We start from the raw sequence: 14,263 nt of genomic DNA on the forward strand, positions 1-14,263 counted from the left end.
CAAGCCCATCTCTACCATAGCAACAGACTCCTTCCACTTTTTCATGATCCAGTACTCAAATTGAGGGAGTTGTTCATGGAATTCCCACCTGGGACCGAGACTTCAGCATCAGTGAAGAAGACTATCATCACTTCCTGAGTCTTACACAATTGTCCCTCCATTGATCTTGAAGAAAACCATCCCTGCTGCAAATGTTGAAATCAAGACAGACTGTGCCAAGTGATTACCTAAGCCCTGCAAGAAGAATGCAGAGGGTTTGAACAAGTAAGGCAAGCAGCAAATCTGAATACCTTTAATGGAGATCAAGACATTGCCTGGCCAGCTTACCATGACGGCAAACAGCCAGTACGGCTTCTTCCCCTCTTTCCAGATGATTCCAAGTCTCTGGCAATGATTCATCATGCCACAGATGTGATGAGGAATGTTGTTCACCACCTAAACCCACTGTGGGTCTGCCCCTTTTCACCATAACCAAACAGATATAGCAGATACCTGCTGGTTACGGAGAGGAAAATTTTGTCCTAATGCTGGGTGGTCTTCATCTGGAGATGGCAAGTCTAAAGCTGATTGGAGATTGGCTAGAAGACCGTGGATGGATAGAAGCCCTTGTTGAGGCCAAAGTGGCCTCTCCAGGAATGGCTTATTCTTTCATGAAAGCATCTCATGTCACATGAACTAGGTGTATCCAACTGCTAGTACTCTGTATGTCTTGCTCCAAAATGCATACAGACAGTATACGAAGGTCTCAGGGAAGATGAGGCACTCCTGGGTATGACACTGCACTCTATATGATTTTATAAAAATATGCTAATGAGTGAATATAATGTAACTGGAATAAGCTTCATGCAAAAGGTCTCTTGTAAGGTATCATTACAAAGCTTATAATCTACTGAGTGTGATCATCCTATTTGTATAAATGTGCCACACTTGTATCTGAAACTAGAAATATGAAATATAACTCTGAAGGCCTATTGTAATTATGCAAAGTGTGGGCCATTAATGGTGGTTTGGAATCTTGATGACTCCCATTAACCAGGACAATTGACTGCAGATGGTTCTGTTTTACCTGTAAGTCTTCCTGTATACGTGTTGTTGGCAAGTGGGTAATGAAGTCTTGCAATGACATGAGATCATGTCACCTGCACTGGAATCCATCTTTAACTTGGTGTCTTTCCATTGAGAAGGAGGCGGGGAGAACTGAGAGAGGGACAAAGGATTCCTGCCTTATGCAAAAGATAGATAAATGGGTAGAACAGAATAGAGGGGGACAGCCATCACGAGGAATCCCCTAGTTACCAGCTGAGCTGGAACAAGAGCTATACCGGGGAAAGAATTGTGCCCAGGCCTGAAAGGTGTCCAGTCTGAGGAAAAAACTTACTGAAGCATCTCTAAGGGTGAGATTATCTGTATTCAGTTTGATTAGACATAGATTTGCGTGTTTTATTTTATTTTACTGGGTGACTTACTTTGTTCTGTCTGTTACTACTTGGAACCACTTAAATCCTACTTTTTAATAAAATCACTTTTTATTTATTAATTAACTCAGAGTATGTCTTAATACCTGGGGGAGCAAACAACTGTGCATATCTCTCTATCAGTGTTATAGAGGGCAAACAATTTATGATTTTACCCTGCATAAGCTTTATACAGGGTAAAATGGATTCATTTGGGTTTAGACCCTACTGGGAGTTGGGCATCTGAGTGTTAAAGGCAGAAACACTTCTGTTAGCTGCTTTCAGTTAAGTCTGCAGCTTTGGGGCAAGTAATTCAGACCCTGGGTCTGTGTTGGAGCAGATGGGCGTGTCTAGCTCAGCAAGACAGGGTGCTGGGGTCCCGAGCTGGCAGGGAAAGCAGGGGTAGAAGTAGTCTTGGCACACTGGATGGCAGCTCCCAAGAGGGTTTCTGTGATCCAACCCGTCACAATGGGTATTGTCATGATGTGACAAGACAAAAACAGAAAACCCATTGGTCCACTTCTGGCATATCACACTTCATCTGGAGCTCCTTGTATTGACCCCAATGTGTTGTCAATCCACAGGCACGCTTTGCTCTCTAAGTTGAATGCTGCAGAAAGCTGTCACCCTGGTTCTTTGCATTAGATCAGTGATTCTCAAACTTGGTTTGTGGCTTGCTCAGGGTAAGCCCTTGATGGGCCATGAGAAGCTTTGTTTACCTGGGCAGTGTTTCTCAAACTGGGGTTTCCGCTTATGTAGGGAAAGACCCTGGCAGGCTGGGCCGGTTTGTTTACCTGCCCCGTCCGCAGGTCCGGCTGATCGTGGCTCCCACTGGCTGTGGTTCGCTGCTCTGGGCCAATGGGAGCTGCGGGAAGAACGGCAGGCCGAGTCACGTACTGGTTGCCGCTTCCAGCAGCTCCCATTGGCCCGAAGCGGCAAACCGTGGCCAGTGGGAGCCGTGATTGGTCGGACCTGTGGACGGGACAGGTAAACAAACTGGCCTGGCCCGCCAGGGACTTTCTCTACACAAGCGGCGACCCCAGTCTGAGAAACACTGAACTGGAGTGTTCCCAGGTATGGCTGTTCCCACCTCCCAGTGGACACAGTTTGCCATGCCTGTTCATTGGGTGCCTGCTCACCTCCACGATACGGTAAAGTCTTCACACAATGCTTCCAGACACGGCTAGAGAATTCCAAAAGGAGAACTTTACAGTTTGCAAGACGTAGCATGTTTTCTCTGCAACTGAGCTTTACCAAGCTCATGAGAAAAAGGATGCTATAATCAAAATGGATAGTGGAGCTGCTGGAGTAACACAAAGGCCAAAGGACCCTCAGCACCGGATGACAGCGGGACCAGAAGTGGCCAGGTTGACAGGAGAATTTGAAGCCATAGCAGAGAAAGGAACCACCAGAAAAGGGTCTACCACAAAGCACCATGAGCGGGTGAAAGGTGTCCAGCCTTCTTTTGCACGGCATGTCAAGGCACCTGTCGAGGTCACAGAAATCATGAACAACCCCTTCTCAGAAGAGAGTGTAGACTTAGTGAAACTGGACACCAAAGACATTTGTATGCCCTGCTGTGATTGTCTCTGTTAGGGACACTGAGAAGACTGGGCAGAAGCAGTTTGGCATGTTTGTAACAGAGAGATTGCAAGACAAAACTAAGCCATTAACAGAGCTTATCAAGTGAAATAAAGTCCTCTTGTTCAGCAGAGCTTCTGTGAGGGAGACCTCCAAGACCAAACTGCAGCTCTCCTCCTTGAAAAATGTGGGGAATGAGATGTTTCAATATACTGAAGACTGGGAATGTCCTTCTTGTTTCTTCGCTCATTTTAGGCTGTATGTTTATGTAAGCTGCCTTTTCCATCTTCTTGAGACACAGCAATATCCTGTTATGCATCGATCAATCTGAATGATCATTATTAGAGAAATGCAACTTTCTGTTCATGAATAGATGCTTATAAACATTATTTTTTCTGTATAATCAATATTTTAGTAACTACTCTCTGGAGACGCACTACCGAGCATATTAATTTTCAGTATTTTTGTATAACCTCAACCTGTCACACTTCATTGCTTTAGTTTTTGGGACTCTTAAGACAAAAGGAATCTAAATGTACAAACACAAAACCCCACTGGGATGGGTTAATACCATAAACAATCAGTATCCAAAAAAAATCAGTAGAAAAAATGCATTCAGAATTTAAAATGGTTGCTACAGTCAATGTGGCATGACTTGGCCATAGCCCCATATCTGAACATCTTGATTAGGTCATGCCCTAAGACTCTGCCAAATTTCATGTTTTTAATCATAAAACCCACAATTCTTTCACAAATCTGTTCAGCTAGTATGGCTGTGCCAAGGAGTGCTCAGAGCTGACTGGCACCAGACTGACCTAGAAAATCATTCCCCTCCTGAGGCAGAGAGCGATATTATATATTAATACAGTTCCTACAATTCTGAGGATGGAGAGATTTAACAAAATATAATCCTGCTAGTAATTGGCAGGTGCTAACGTTTTTGCTGGGAAACCAGCCAGCCAGAAGATTTGCATGCTGAGGTTCCTAACTCATTCTTTCTTTCATGAGGGGCTGGAACTTGGCATGGAAGATGCAAGACCAGCAGCAATTCTTTATTCCTTTCAGAATCACATAACTCAAATGACAACAACATAAAAAGTGAAAAGCTGTCAAGTGATCGTGTGTTACAGTCCTGTCACGTGTGATATAGGCTATGTCTATGGGCAGGTCTACACTATGGGGCTAAGTTGACCTAAGTTATCCAACTCCAGCTATGCAAATAATGTAGCTGGAATTAACGTACCTAGGTAGACTTATTGCAGTATCTACACCATGCTGGGTTGACAGGAGAAACCCTCCCACTGACTTACCTTATGCTTCTCATTCCAGTGGAGTATCGAAGTTGATGGGAGAGCGATCAGAGGTCGATTTAGCAGGTCTTCACTAGACTCACTAAATCGACCCCGATGGATTGATTGCCATGCATTGATTTCCCAGCAAGAGTACATCTACACTAACTGCTGGATCGGTAGGTAGCTATCTATCGGGGATCGATTTATCACGTGTAGTGTAGACACGATAAATCGATCCCCGATCATTCTCCTGTCGACTGCTGAACTCCAGCTCAGTGAGAGGCGTAAGCAAAGTCGACAGGGGAGCCATGGCAATCGACCCCGCGCCATGAGGACATGAGGTAAATTGAACTAAGATACGTCAACTTCAGCTATGCTATTCTCATAGCTGAAGTTGCGTATCTTAGGTCGATCCCCCATCCTAGTGTAGACTAGGCCTAAGTGGAGACCAGCCCTATGTCACAGACCCTATGCTGGTATATCTGTGCCAGCACAGCCTCCTGGTGTAGATGCAGCATATGCCAACAGAACGAGTTCTTCTCCCTGCATAGCTCTGCCACTTCCCCCAAACAAAGTTTGCTAAGCTGACGGAGGCACTCTTCTGTTTGTACAGTTGTCTCTACACTGAGGGGTTTGCTGGCATAGCAGTGTTAGTTTGGGAGTATGATTTTTTTTTGGTCATACTCAGGGTTGGTCTACACTGGGGCAGGGATCAATCTAATATATGCAACTTCAGCTACGAGAATAGCAGAGCTGAAGTCAACACATCTTAGATCAACTTAGAATCACTTACTTCACGACCTCGCGGCATGGGATCAATGGCCGCTGCTCCCCCATTGACTCCGCTTCCGCCTCTCGCCCTGGTGGAGTTCCGGAGTCGACGGCAAAGCTATCGGGGATCAATTTTATCGCGTCTAGTGTAGATGTGATAAATCCATCCCTGATAGATCAATCACCACCCGCCGCTCAGGCAGGTAGTGTAGACGTACCTTTAGCCATCATAGCTATGCTGCCATAACTTAATAGGTAGGAGGGGGTGTGCGCGTATGAAAGAGACAGAATGTGGGCTTTCAACTTTGAAAACTGTCTGTTCTACATGTACAGTAATGACCTTCCTGAGGGAATTTCGATACACAGAACACTCCATTTCATGGGCATTAAAAACACTTGCTTAAACAGCCTCTTAGGGAGTCAGATAAGCCAAAGGCTAATTGGGTAATACCATGCATTTAAAGACTGTTTAAATATGTATTGACAGATTAGACTGTAGCATCTCCAGATATTTGGTCAATAACCTGCATTGTAAAGAAGTCACTTAGCTCACAGTGCACACTTCTAGGCTTAGACTATGTAAATATGCATTTTATACACCATCCTATAAGAACTCTGATGAAGATTTACAGTCCATTGTGCCAATGCAAACCTACTCAGTGAGGCTATTTTAGCCTGCACCCCTTTTTTGTGAAAATATCAATGAAGACGAGGAAATCAAAACACAGAAGGAATGCCCTCAACCTTGTGAGAGTGCATGTATGGCCAAGCATGCCTACGAGTTTGGGTCACTAAAATTTATAAACTCATCCAGATTCTCTCAGTGTGGTTACAAATGTAGAGTTTCTACTGAGTGAGAGCATACTTCAAACGTATTCTGAGGGCAGCACTGACCTGTACTGCAAGATATTTTTCATGACCAATAGCTCAGATTTTTAACCTTAGACTTTGCCCAGTTGTCTCTCACCCCAAGCAAGAGTTGAAAACCAATCATCTGCCCATAATTATGGTTGATCCAAACATTTGCATTGATTTGTTTTTTCTTTAAATTACTAACTTTAGACTTCAGGTTCCCTTACATAACCACACTGATCAGTGTGATTAAAAGGATGAGTTAAAGAGAAGGAGCATTTTTCATCGACGCTGGCACTTTGAAGGGCTGTCTAACCTGTAGGCCTGCATTTTATGGCCTGAATCTTACTTCGCTCTCCTGCCATGAATCCAGTTAGAAAGGTAATGACAAGAAATACACACGTTCCTTCTGGGCCAACAACAGGTATTTGAGCAGAAATTTAGCCCTCAGTTATACTCTTGCACTCTCTCTGAAATCAGTTCTCACACACGTGTGACCAAGGGCAGAATCTGGCCATCAATATCCCCAATCTATATAGTAAGATTCTAGGATTGTCACTCTGAAGCCTAGAACATCTGAGTCAGTATGAAGTGATGGAAACAGCTACAGGCATGTGGCGAGCTCTTTTTGTTTAGAATATCACTAGGTTTCATGGTCTGGTCCGGTCCAATTTTTAAGTTCTCAGCCATTTTGACTTTACAAATTACACCTGTGCAACAGCTTGGGCTTCCAGCTAAAGTAAAGGCTGTATCTACGCCGTGCCAACAGTTCTAGACCACTGTAACTCAACCAATCACCACACTTATGTTACAGCTAATCTGCATGTGACAATCTCATTGGCTGTATGAGGGAGAGTGCACAGATGGTGGATTATTTGTCCCGGCTGCCACCATTCACCAGGTTCAATCATCACTGGAATTCACAGTCATTTATGTCCAATTTTTAAGTTCTCTGCCATTTTTGACTTTTTTTTTTTTTTTTTTTTTTTTTTTACACACGACTCTGACAGCATGCACTTCCAATTACTATTAGTAGGAATAATGAACTACTGATGAAGAGAATCTGGAGAATCTATGAAAGAAAATTCTTCCTGCCAATGGACTCTTCTGTTTGGCCTCTAGTAACTTTAAAAATAAATTTGATGCATATAAAGAAGAACAGCATCTGCAGCTAAGATAATTAAAACAACACCACAAGAGCCCTTCACCCTCATGCTTCAGGGCAAACGTTGATCACCAGTTGGGATCAGGATGAAATTTCCCTAGCAAGGTATTGTACATAATTAGAGTACCTTAAGCTGTTGGTACCTTTTCTACTGAAGCATCTGGCTTTAATCTTTTCAGAGACAGGCTGCTAATAAATAGATCTCTGATCGGGTAAAGCACTTACTATATTCATCTTATGACTTTGACTGACAAAAGCTAAGGGATTCAGATATGATTCTTCTTCAAGGTTTAATATTTAGCTTAGTGGAAGTGGCAAGGGTGAATATGAACAAGTGATCTTGTATCTCTGAAACCACCAATGAGTCTTACATCAACAACAAAACCCAAGATCATTCATCTCAGTCACACTTTATAAATGAAATAAGTTCTTTCGGGATGAAAATCTGTATATGTCAAGTTTCCATATCTAAAGAACCCCAGGTGAAATTCACCCTGGTGCAGAGGGCCTACACAAGACATATCCACTGCTTCTTGTGACCTAACTGGGCAGCATAGGTCTTGCATGTAGTAGTGAATATCACCCTAAAAGAACTGCATTCCAACCTGCCCTGTTATGGAATGATTTAAAATGGAAAAGCATTGCTTTAAAGGGATGAATTGTGTAGCTATAATACTGTGCAAATTGACTGTTTAATGGCACCAAACCCTCTGTCTGCAGCACCTGTGCACTAATAAATTCAGGGAAACAGAACCTGTATAATATTTCTCCGTTTCTTGCAAGATCAAAATAAATTATTATACCAATAATTTTTGCAAGGGGTGGCTAAGAGAAAGGAACAAACGGTAAGTAAAGGGCAGGAGAACTGGCTTCTACAATAGCAAGATCAGGCAGAATTAAGAAATATTATGAAAATCAGCTACGAGAAAAAGTAAGGATCCGTTATGAAATATCCCAGACCATGTTTCTCCTTGATCTTGTGCTTTTTATTAATGAACAGATAAGCTGCTGTCTGACCACAAGGCCTTTATTCTGATCTCACTTACACCTGTGTAAATCAGGAGTAACTCAAGGGAAGTCAATCCAGCCACCCTGAGTTTGATCTCACCAGATCAGTGAGAATGGACTCAAGCCTGATTATTTGATCTTAGACAGCCTATCAATATCCTCTAGGCTAAAAGCCTTTGGCTGGTGCCCAGCCAACGGCAGATAGCCTTTCTCTCTGCAACAGACTTCAAAATAAACGTGAGACCTCTCTCCTGGAGCTAGTATGGAGCAATTCCCAGAATTCCCACCAAGACCGCAACATCCAGAAAGGAAGTAGAAATACCTGAAGGCCTACGGGACATTGGTAGCTTTGTCACATGAAATGACTTCACCCTTTTTCTGTTCTTCACCAATAGTGGACTCCTGAGAACCTATCCTTGAGATTCTTCCATTTGACTAGACCCCTCCCCCAATTTTTTTTATTAACCGCATTATTCTAATTCTATACACTTTCAATTATGAGTGGGTTCTTTTTATAATTATAATTGAAGGGGGAAAGAAGTCTGATACATGTAAAAAATTTAAGTGTCTCTCTGAAAGGGACATTGTCAAGCTAAAAATCATGAGCCAAAAGTTTCACCACTTAGTGTAAGATCCCATAGATAGTGCAGGAAGTGGAACAAGCACTGATTTGTAATCACCTATTTCTAATATGGGCTAATTTTCAACCTTCCTCTGGAGAGGTCACTTGCCAGTATGAACTAGAGTAAATAGTGGATTCTCTGTAACTTCAAGTCTTTAAATCATGATGTGAGGACTTCAGTAACTCAGCCAAAGGTTATGGGCCTATTACAGGAGTGGCTGGGTGAGGGTCCGTGGCCTGTGATGTGGAAGAGATGCAATTAGATGATCATGATGGTCCCTTCTGGCCTTAAAGTCTATGAGTCTAATTGGTTTAAGAACAAGATTTTCTCGAAGCTGGATCCAAGAGCGAGTATTACACCAGATCATGCTTTGGCGTAACCCATTGCTTCTCAGCATTGTAGAGCCAGGTTCTAAACTCACATGCCTGGTTGCTTATTTCCAAAATCCTGTGATGGGATATACACACGCTGCCTGTCAAAGGCATTATTTTAAAAAAATGTCTGTTCATTGACTTACGTATAATGAAGATATGTACTAACAAAATTATGGGGGTGTCATTGGTACATTGCAGGGTGTCCTCATGTTCAAGGAATATTTTACTATTTATGGCCTGATCTAATTCCCAGAGATGTCAATGGGAGCCTTTCCAGTTACCTTAAGGTGGAGGAGGCAGTGTTCAAACCCTATTTCTATAGGGCCTGTTCCTTAGAAATCAAAGGGGGTTTTTGCTGAGTAAAGGCTGCCAAGGTTTGGCTATTAGCTCAAAGAAAATTGGGGCATGCACTGAAAACAAAGAATCCCAAACCCGCAGCTTCACCTCTGCCTCTGCATTTCTGTACACCCACCATTCAGATTGTGTGTTCAAACTGTGATTTTGTGGGGCTGAGTCCCTGCAGTTTAGAGGCTGTCTTTAAAAAACTGGCCCAAAATAGCAAGGGGAACGGAGTTAGCAACAATCCAAGCAAACCTCAGCTTCTCGTCACCATGACACTGTTTCCATGAGGCAGGGAGAACATGAGGGGTGGTCCTCAAGTTCCCTTGGCGTAACAGGAATTGTCCACAGGAACAGTTGGCACGTTCTCTGCAGGAACAGGAACTGACATACCCTTTAATGCTATCCAAAGGTTTCAGGCAGCAATTTTTCATTAGTCATAGTCCTGATTACTGAGATCCTCCATTAGTTGGTAAAGCCAGAGCCTAAGTGGAATGGGTTTAACCTCTGAGAATTAGGATTTCATGCATTAAAAAATTAAATTTTATATTTAAAGCCATCTGTCACAGACTATTTATCAGATATGGAGAATGATTTTTTCCCCCTGTGCATAGATTTTAGCAAAGACAAGCTATGTGCATTGTTTGGAGCTGAGTCACTGACTAATTAACAGATTAAAGTAGTCCATTCAAAGCCATCATGTTGGTTCTCAAACTGCACACAAGATCTCCAATGATATATAATCCCTATGCTGTAAATCATGGTAGAAAATATCACCGGGATTTAGTTTCCTTATGGAAAAACCAGCAACACAGATACCTCCTTGCTGTGGACAAAGTGACATCGGGTCCAAATGACCCCAGAGCAGTAGAGGGCACACAGGTAAATAGACATGCCAATCCAAGTGAGAAGCTAAGCAGTTTGGATAGCAGTGGTAAGACTGCCAGAAGTGGAGTAGTTAATCTGAAATACTACAGTTGCTGCATGCCTCCACACAAACCTGATTCTGGGGGAAAACCCTCATTCCAAAAGTTATTTCACTTCCAAACAAAGTGGATTGTTAATGCAGAATAAGAAACTAGATAATTAAAAAAAAGAATTTTTTTTGCAGACATAAGGCCATTTACTCTGAAAAAACTAAAATTATTCTGAAAAAAACTTTCCCACATAGACAAGGCCCAAGGAAGACACCTGAACATTAGCAGAACTTTCTCTGTGAAATATTTGATTTTTTTTGCCTCAAGCAACTTTCCAATGGGTAGAAAATATCTACTGTACTGTTATCACGACTTTGTTTGCTCATATCTGTATTTTGGATCTTTGTAGGAGAATAGGAACCTTTTTTTTTTTTGACCTGTAAAAGAGACCATGCACTACCATGTCCAGAGACAGCTGGGTTCTGTAATATGGAAGTGCCTATGGCCCCATTTTCATACTGTTTAGAGAGGCAGTTGTGTCCATAATTACCGAAATTGCACGTGCAAATCTATTTAGTTAGCCACTTGCACATGCAATTTGCACAAACTGATCAAATTAGTCATGCAATTGTGTAACTAAAATGTCTGAAAATCTTCCCCTAGATGTGTTTGGGTTGTGCAAATATGCCTCTTCTTGTGCTATGTAATCTCTAGTTTTTCCTCCAAATCAGCTCTTTGCAAATCATTCCGTCCATCATTTCAACTGGATATTGACCTACCCTTCGCTCCTTATCACCGTATTCAATGCCCAAGGTATCCATGGCACGGACGATAGCTGCCAGGGACTGAATAGTGTTGCTATAGACCACAGGCTTGTACTGCTTCACGTCTTCTCCGGAGAAACCGTCTTCATGAATGATCCTGCGTAAAAAGAAATGATAAAGACCTGAGACAAATGTCATTTGCATTGAAGCGTTAGAACAAAGTTGTTTAAAAATTGATTTAATAACTTGATTGGCCTAATTTACTTGGTATTTCTTTTACTAGACTAGTGTTTCCCATTAGCAGCGCTTCAGGCCTTCGAGAGTGACATTCTAGTTTTCTTCTCGCTAGATTCATGATGAGACCTCACACCGGGTCCCGGTTTACTGCTGTTGTCTGCCTCCCATTTAATTGTACACACTTAAATCTGGAGTACAGTCCAAACGGCTTCATATTCCAATTGTATGACAGCAGCAGCCACTGGTAGCCTAGATGAGGTTTCAGGTCCTAATCCACCTCACAATGAGGTCTATGGAAATGTTTCCTTTGATTCCAATGGGAATTGGATCAGGCCTGTAGTCTGGTAGACAGCCACAAACACATCTATAATATAGCACTTACAACCCATTGGAATCGCCTGCTCAATATACAAATTTATCATAAGGAGCTCTGCCATATGCACCCCCTAAGAAGAGCTAATAATCAGGGTTAGGTCACAAATTTCTCTTGACCCAAGACTGCACAGAAATTATACTTATGGCAATAAGAACAGGAGTCCTTGTGGCACCTTAGAGACTAACAAATTTATTTGGGCATAAGCTTTTGTGGGCTAAAACCCACTTCTCCAATGAAGAAACCCTGTAGCGGACCAAGACAAAGTGACTGAAATAAGGGTGGCACCTAGAGATTAATCTCCAATGAAGTGGGTTTTAGCCCATGAAAGCTTATGCCCAAATAAATTTGTTAGTTTCTAAGGTGCCACAAGGTCTTCTCGTTCTTTTTGCTGATACAGACTAACAGGGCTTCCACTCTGAAACTTATGGCAGTGTATCAGTTCTGCGCCCTAGAAACTATTCGTATGGCACTGAATGCACAGGTGTTCTCTAATCACATGTAAAAGGTATTAGAACGCCACTCCATATTCCAACTCAAACCAGAAAATATGACTTTATAGTCGTTAATATAAAACCATCCAGATCTATGCCATAGAGTTTTCTCACTAGCTTTAAACCGATGTAGCTTTATTTGATTTAATGGAGCTAGTCCTGGTTTTCTCCAGTGTTGGAAGATGATCAGGTCTATAGATCTTATGCTAAACAACTGGTCTAAATCCAAGCATACGCCGGTCGTCTTTGTTTAGGCCATAGTAATAATTTAATAGAACCTTCACTGCTTACTCAGTTTGTATTCCCTTATTTATTAGTCTAGTTGCTAAAACAGACCATAATCAGTGGGAGCTGCTGAGGTGAAGCAGTGGCTGGGGACTGTGAGGGGCCATGGGCCACGTTGCGCTCTACTGCAATAACTAAAAGGAAGAATAACAAAAACACTCATCAGGAATTGCCATTTGTGAGACTATGTAAACATACTGCAGGAGCCAAGGGGATGTTACTGCAAATGGCAGGTGGTGTCTGGACCTGCCACAGCACCAAGGGAATAAGACAAAAACAAATATATCCGCATAAAAGTCTGGTGTTAAGAAGAAAAGGAAAGAAAAAAACAACCTCCAAACCAATCAACACAGCCACTAACGTAAGAAATGGTGCCACCATCCAGACAGTGAAATGCTGCTAACGATGTCATTGGGGACACTATGACGCTTTGGGTAATAGCTTGCTCTGAGGATGGATGGCTCGTCGACAAGCATGTATGCCCTTTCTGTGTTCTTCAACGGTAATAAGTGTGACTCTTGGAGAAAGGATGGACTTTGTGCTCACCCTGGAGTGGGTAGAGGAGTGGTGAGATTGAGGACTGAGCTCACCCTGGAGTGGGTGGTAGAGGAGGGGTGGGATTGAGGACTGAGCCCTCTCTGACATTTCTGCAACCCTGAACAGATGACTTTCCAATGGAGCCTCATGCACTTACCACTCTGCACAGCCAGAATTTTATATTCATGCATGCAAGCCAAGGAATTTCATACACAGAGCCAAACCCTGGGCCTGCTACGATGCCGTCGTACTGCTCTGGCAGAGCCATGGGGCCATCCAATCAGTTTACCCATCCCGTTGCTGGACTCCTCAGGTGATGTACCGCTGGATATGTTGACTCTACCACCTGCACGCTGGGACAAGCCACACATCAGGCCATGGATAGAGTCTGGGGACCCTAAGCTGCCAAAAAGGCCGCTTGGATCCGCTGGGGAGTAATCAGAGCAGTGCTGAGGTTGCTGTGCTTTGTGGTAGGGACTGATCCAGCCCTTGGAGAGTCCCAATATTGGGAGGTGGGAAGGTGGCAGAAAGCCACTTCTGCTCCCCATCTCCTGGCTCCGGTGCTATACAGAGCTCACTTGGACCCACCCATTGGACTCATCTGTGGGTCCAAATATGAATTTGAGTGAGTGTGTATGGACAGGGGGATGGGCACAAAAACCGGTATATGCAAAATGGGTGTGGGCTATGTACGAGGCAGCTTTGATTAGCTTGGAAAGCTTTGCAGGGTGCACGTGTGAGGGTTGAATGGCAGATGTACAGCCTGGAACATTCGATTTTGTTTGCTGAGCAGCAGTGCTGGCTCAAGAAACTCCTTGAATCTTTGTCAAACCACATGGTTGTAAAGTCCCATGTTACGATGTGTGTGTGACGCTGGAGAGGATCTTGCCAGATGTATTCTGCAAACCATGCAACTATATTTTAAATGGAGGGAGGGACAGGTAGTAGTAGACGTGGGGGAATGACTCCATCAAATGCTTTAATGACTTTTCATTTCTACTGTCATGGCTTTCTTGAATTAACACTTCAACTCACACAACCTGGTTTTATTTGGGGAGTAGAGATGGGAGGTTCTTCTTCTTCCCCCCATGGTTATAGAGATGGAGATGCGGTAGGACTTTTAGTGATAGAATCACCATGAATTTAGCCCTTGCACTTCAGTAAGTGTCCTAAAAGTTTGGTGAATCCTGATCCTCC

The 14,263-nt window shown here is 43.0% G+C and overlaps 1 protein-coding gene across 3 annotated transcripts in view; it reads right to left on the minus strand.

The window, feature by feature from the left end:
- Window positions 1-14,263, minus strand: part of GNAO1 (G protein subunit alpha o1) — a 301,610-nt gene that overhangs the window by 194,517 nt on the left and 92,830 nt on the right. For all 3 annotated transcript variants that reach the window (XM_030581690.1, XM_030581689.1, XM_030581691.1), the window contains exon 3: window positions 11,156-11,297. In XM_030581690.1, the coding sequence (XP_030437550.1) occupies window positions 11,156-11,297 (142 nt within the window). The remainder of the gene's footprint in view (window positions 1-11,155; window positions 11,298-14,263) is intronic.

Source organism: Gopherus evgoodei, chromosome 12 (genome assembly GCF_007399415.2).
Source record: "Gopherus evgoodei ecotype Sinaloan lineage chromosome 12, rGopEvg1_v1.p, whole genome shotgun sequence".
NCBI lineage: Eukaryota > Metazoa > Chordata > Testudines > Testudinidae > Gopherus > Gopherus evgoodei.